The sequence below is a fragment of the Merops nubicus genome, unplaced genomic scaffold (assembly GCF_000691845.1).
Source record: "Merops nubicus isolate BGI_N331 unplaced genomic scaffold, ASM69184v1 scaffold6371, whole genome shotgun sequence".
In the NCBI taxonomy this organism is placed as follows: Eukaryota; Metazoa; Chordata; class Aves; order Coraciiformes; family Meropidae; genus Merops; species Merops nubicus.
The window spans coordinates 2396-8711 of record NW_008588896.1 but is presented as its reverse complement, the minus strand read 5'-3'; the positions used below and the strand labels follow the sequence as shown (position 1 = coordinate 8711).

Below are 6316 nucleotides of genomic sequence, written 5' to 3'. Positions count from 1 at the left end.
GGCCGCCGGTCTCCGGGGCGGGTGCCTCGACCCCGGCCGCCCAAGAAGTCATCGTCTTTGAATCCTGAAGAGAGGAGACAGTCCATTTAAAGAGCACATTCTGTGGTGCTTTTAGTCTAGAGTTTTATCTGGAGGACTGGAAACCTTGCAAGTCACTGCTGTCAGTCCGAGGTGAGGCACTGAGAGAGAGCCTTTGTCCACAGGCAGATTGTTCACAGGTCTCTAACACAGGTCCCATCTGAAACCAAGCAGACTGTGCCCAGTTCAGGAACTGCCTTATCCACCTAGAGACTTATTGGAGTCTTGGAGAGTGGCTCATCAGTGAGCTTAAAATACAAGCTGCAGCTGCAACTTCAGATTGCTGAGATCATTAGCTGAATTCAGGGACAATGCTAGGAGTACTCAGAGTGTTTCTGTAGCAGATGATCACACTGGCTACAGCCTGAGCATGAAATCTGCAGGAGCAGAGCAAATGGGAACATAGCTATGGAGTAGTGAAACAAACACTCCTTGTAAAACAGAGCCTTTGAAAACCAGAGCAAAACCCCAAGGCTTTTTAGCTGTATTATAAACTGACCAGGAATTTACTTCACTTATCAGAGCTGTGGAAGAGATTCAGACTTTCAGTATGAAACCGACTGCATTTCTTCAGTTTATGCACCAAAGAAATCCAGAACTGTCCCTGAGCAGAGTTCTAGTCTCTACCAATTACTGTCCCACAGTATCTCTCCAAGTCCCCATCACCCACTCAAGGGGAGGAGGATTCTCCAGGCTAACAGCAAACCTAAGGGGAATATACTCAGTTTTTCAGAAGCCACCTGGAAGAGAAAGTTGGTTTGTTCCACCTGAGATTTTCCTCTCCACTTCAGCAGTAGGCAAACCTAAGGGGAATATACTCAGTTTTTCAGAAGCCACCTGGAAGAGAAAGTTGGTTTGTTCCATCTGAGATTTTCCTCTCCAGCAGTAGGCAGAGTTGCAGAACTGTCCCTTACTTCAGTGCCAAACAACCACCTTTAAAAACTTGATCCAGAGCAAGGCTGTACAACCTGAGAAGAAAAGCTTCTGCAGCAACCAAGACTTAAATGCTGAACTTTGGGCTCAGAAATCACTCGCCCAGGGTATCCAACAAGCTGAAACACACCCACGCCTGCAGAAGCTGCTGAGGAGGGTACAGAGCTGTGACACCAGAACACTTAGCTACGAAGCAGTTAAGCACAGAGCTGCAGCAAGCTTCCTCTCCAGCACCATGCTTTGGTTTCATGCTGGTGGCAAGGGCACACTTTGGTCCCACTCCTCCTCCGTCCATTCCGCTCACGCAGAGACCAGACATTGCAAAGTTGCACTTGCCAGCATCTCCCCATCAGAAAATGGACCAAACCCATGATTTCAGAGGACAAAAGCAATTGTGTTAATGTCATCCAGGTTTCTAATGGCTAGAACTCACTGGAAGTCAAGAGCAAACCCAGTGGCTCCATCACTACCTTCCACTCAGCAAGCTCAGTCATCTCCTGCAACTTGAGTTACTGTAACAGGTCTAAAAGGTCAGGAACATGTTGCACTTAGAAGTGCTTTGGAACACTAATATATCTCTGGAGAAGTCAGTTGCTTCAAGGATACACATAATGATGTCACATCTCCTTAAGAAGAGGAAAGTCTCTGCTCTGAAGGAACAGAATATCAGCTTTTCCATGAGCTGTCTGTTTCTGCTACTATTCAGAAGTGTACTTGCCACATTTTTGAGAAATGCTTTAAAACAAACACCACGGGCTACATTTGAACAAGTATTCTGTCATTTAGGATTGTTTCAGAAAATTTACAGGCAAGACTCTTCCCTCTGTTATCAGCCAATGGAAGATTTCCCCTGAAGAATCCCACTGCAGCTGTAGTATGTCCAAAGTGGGCACACAGCAGATTTGATCAGAACAGTACCAGGGACAAAGGTAGCTGACATGAAAATGAGAACATTTCTGAGCCTTTGAGGCTGCCTAGCTGTAGAAGTGTTAATACTGATACCAGAATTGAAGTCATCTCTGGAATCCCATCCACCTCCTCTGGATTCTCGGGAACCTCCTCCCATTCCTAGGAAAAAAGCCACAATTGGGTTCAGATCTGGAGCTGTGGGAAAGACTGATCAAGGGGACACCAAACCAAAGTTTCAGTCCTTCAATATCCAAAGTCATGCTGCTGGAAGAGCTTTTTGTTTGGGTACTACCAAGTCCCGTTGCACAGGAACAAAAGGTGAGTTTAAGTTAACTGAGAATAAGTGCTCAGAAAAGTCTCTAATACACATTCAATGGAGAAGTTTAGCAAGTTTGGTTCAGTTAAGCTTCAGCTGCAGCAAAGCCCATTTTTACACTGGAACAGGAGACAGAGTCCAAAATAAGTGTTTGTCCATTTGTGCTCACTTAGCTCACTCACTTTTCTTACATCATGATAAAATAGTAGCAGATCAGACTGTTGGGCTTATGATTGTCCTCTGCAAAACACTGTACATTCCTCAGGGTATTGGTCCCACTTCCTGGGCTAGGAGTCACAACAAATTCAGCTTTTGAACACAAAGCACATTTATATTCCAGACACTTCAGGAGCAGCAGCAGCTAGGTTAGACACAAAATTTTCCCCATCCTATATAATCTTCATGTTCAATTCCATGCCTTGCCTTCCCATTAGTTAGCACCAGAATAACCACAACTGCTACATGGAAGAGATTGAAGAAAATGGGAGTCACCTCTGTCATCAGGCCCGCAGCCTTTTCTGAAGCCAAAGCCACCTTTATCCTGTTTCCTGCCTTCTGCTATGTCCACTCGCAGTGATCGGTCACCCAAAAGCTGTTAAAGAGAGGGGAGAATCCTTCAGAATGTATCCTATGGGCTGCCAAAGAGTTTGAGACTTGTGCTTATCATTTATTTCACAGATTCACTGAAGGATACTTACTGCACCATCGTATGTAAGAGCTTCCTTGAGTGACTCCACCTCATCGAACTCTACGTAACAAAACCCTGCAAGAAGAACCTCACAAGTTAATGGCAGCACTTTCAAAGCCCCCTGTAAGAAGCTCCTTCTCCTGCTAAGAGTCTCCCTCCTCTTTCTAACATGAGCTATGATATGGTAAGTGCAAGATGGACCCAGCTTGGGAATGAAACACCATTAGCAGTGACTGCATTCTGATTTTGTGCATCATATGATATAGTGAATTTATTCCAAGACTCCCTGTTATCTGATTTAACCCTCTTTCCCCCTTCCACTAAAAGTAACTTGCAAATACACCCCCTGTCCTCTGGCCAATTCCAATGGAAATTGGTTTTGCATCCTCTAAAACAACTGTCTGATTGAGTTACTTGTTTTTTCTCTACTATAAAAAAAGACAGAGCTGAAACAAGGGGAGTTTTCTGAACTGAAGCAAGATTCTGCAAATACTGAACACTTAAGGTCCTGCATCTTCAGCAGGTCAGACTTTGTTTTAGCTCATACAAGAAAAAGTTTGAGAAAGTCACTTTATGGCAGGGCAAATATTGACTCTTGTCACTCAGGTTAGTCTGTATCTCCAGATGATGGAAGTAACAGTGACTCTCACTCCAATAAGTTGTTTACTTGTTTGTGAATGAGAAACCTGCATAAGTCAACACAGAACAAACACAGGCCAACAAGCTGACTGTGCTTTTGAGCAGCCAAACTCCCCATTCCAGTGACTTTAGAAGTGCCTCATTCCCCTACCAGCCAGCTACAACCAAACCAGCTCTGCAGACTCACCTTTAAATTTGTCTGTCTCCTTGTCTCTGACTAGTCGTACACTCCTCACACTGAGATCCTTGAAGATGGCATCTATGTCTCCTTGGACAGTGTTGAAGGGGAGGTTCCCCACATAGGCTGTGAAGGGGGGTTCTGTTGGCAGCTCTTTCTGTTTGCGGGAACCAAGGCCACCCCCACGAGACCTGTGGAGAAGGGAAGCACAGTGCCTCTGGAACCTGACCCCAGCACAGCAGTGCAGCCTGCAGGGCTCCTCGGCTGCTCTTCTGACATTTTTGGAAGTGGATTTTTCCACAGCTTTGGGTAGTTTTTCTGTCTCTTTGCTTGTACCTGTCTCCTTCACGACCTGCCAATTCCTTCCTAGTAGGACCTCATACTTCAGTGGGAAAACAAATGACCAATACATTTGAATATATTAGAGGTGAACTCAGAAGCTCATTCATCCATTTGCTACCTTCTCATCCTACAATTCACTAAGAAAAGCAATGCAAGGTTATCTCTACTATCCCCTACCCAAAAAAAAAAAAAATCTTAAAATCTGGTCTAGGATGCATTTAATTTATAGCAGTGAATAAACACTTGCACAGCACAGACTTGCCAGGTTGTCCTGAAATGAAGCTGGATCCAATGCTTTCAGCTAAACACTCTTATTTAGCTAACATCAGGCTAAATGCTGCTGAAGTAAGAGTGGATGCTAACAGAAATGTCTCCTCTGAAGTTATTGTCTGAACTGTCAGATAGCTGGGCTGGAATGCTTTGAATTGAGCATGTAATGGAATTACAGATTGAGGTAATGAGGTTGTCTTCTCCCATCTTTTCCCTCTGTCTCACTTAAGGCTGTTGACATTGCTGGCTGAAAAACTACACTGTGACACCAAAGTTCTTGACTGTATCAAGGTACCACCCCTGTGTGTTGGCATTTCCTGTAGAGCCTCATCCTCTGAAGCCAAGGATGATGGCCTCCAGAGAGCAGGATCTGCACTGTGGGCACAGGGCACCCTGCAGTGATAGCTCCTGCCCCTCCAGTCCCCAGGATGCCCCTGGCAGCGTTTCCAACAGCATCTGTCCCACCCAAGCAATCTCTGACTCTCCACAAGTTGTCCACTGCCTGCTCTGCCCATGTCTGCCCAGCACCTCACCACTGCTGGGCCCTGCTCACATCTGCTCACTCTCCCAGAGGCCCGCTGCAGATTTAAAAGCAGGGTGGGACACAAGCTGTACCAAACCAGGAGCTGACAGTGTGACAGGGGCTAATTAGGTTTCTGCAGAGTCCTACCTAAAACAGGGAAGGTCAAATCATTTTATTGTTGCTTTTATTCTGGCTGGCTGCATGCAGCCAGAAAATCCACTGGGCAAGCACTGCACTTGCCTTTTTTTTCCCTTATTCTAGAATAAATATTTTACTACCAATGAATCAGATAATGCAGAAATCTTGAATAAGATTCCTTAATTCTTCCTAGGTAAGCCTGTCATTTGTGGCTTTTATGGTAGCACTCATTTTTCACCCATGCTATCAGCATGCTGCTAAATATACTGGAATCACAACCTACATATCTGTAATTAGTGTCCACCCAGGTTCAGATTTTAGCATTTTTGACAATATTCCCCATATGCCGCTATCAGCATGCTGCTAAATATACTGGCATCACAACCTACATATCTGTAATTGGTGTCCACCCAGGTTCATATTTTAGCATTTTTGACAATATTCCTCATATGCTTTTGTCTCATTAACAAGTCAGAGCTGAAGACATACTGGAGAACTGAAGCTGTTATAGTTGGGTGCTGTGTATGTTTAGCAGAACTAACTTCAGTCACAACTTAAGTTTTAAGGAAAAACTCCAGGAAAACAGAGTTGCTCTTCTAAAGAATTTTATAGGATGCAGAATCAGTTCCTTGCCCTTGTCCTTAATTCTCACCTATGGCCTTACAAACAACTATTAAAATACATTTTAATTTGCAGTCTAAAATGTTAACTTTGTGTGTTCTATAGGAACATCAGAATTGCTCTGGCTGAGTTTAAAAGCAGCATTCCTTCCTCCTCCACGTTCTCACCACGTTCCCTGGACTGCCAGCAGTCTGGTTCAGGAGGATTACCCACCAAAAAACTCACCCTGAAGTTGCATTCTCAGCCAGATCAACAAGGTGATCTGGACAGCTGCAAAGAGCCCTCGTGCCAAGGTGGGAAGGGGAATGAAAACAAGGACTCCAGCTGCAGCTCCCAGCAGCAGCCTCCACTCTGACCAGGCTGTGCTGCTGCTGAAACCACACCCACAAGTCAGCAATCCCCCAAAGAGCTTTTGCTACAGACAAACCTTCTTTCTACCACAGCTCATCAGAACTTCCCTGTATGTGTGTGTGTGTGGATCCATGCCCTGTTGTGCAATCCCCACTGATATTTAGATTATGAAGAATTCTTTGAGTTTGTTCCATTTAGGCTTCAGTTATCAACTGTGTAACTTGGTATTTGGTATTTCAGTCACTGTTTGAAGAAGAGGAATGCTCAGTCACTAGGCTCTAACCTAAGCTGCCTATAGAATTCAGGTATAGCAACACAAAAAGAAACTGT

General features: G+C 44.6%; 1 protein-coding gene across 1 annotated transcript; it reads right to left on the bottom strand.

Moving 5' to 3' along the window:
* Positions 1–6: 6 nt before the first annotated feature.
* On the bottom strand, positions 7–3932 carry EIF4H (eukaryotic translation initiation factor 4H; the record flags this gene model as incomplete). The annotated part of the gene is made up of 5 exons (XM_008949391.1): positions 7–64; positions 2014–2079; positions 2729–2828; positions 2935–2999; positions 3751–3932. Coding segments are annotated over 5 exons (471 nt in total), but the record flags the coding sequence as incomplete, so codon positions are not given.
* Between the last annotated feature and the right edge of the window lie 2384 nt (positions 3933–6316).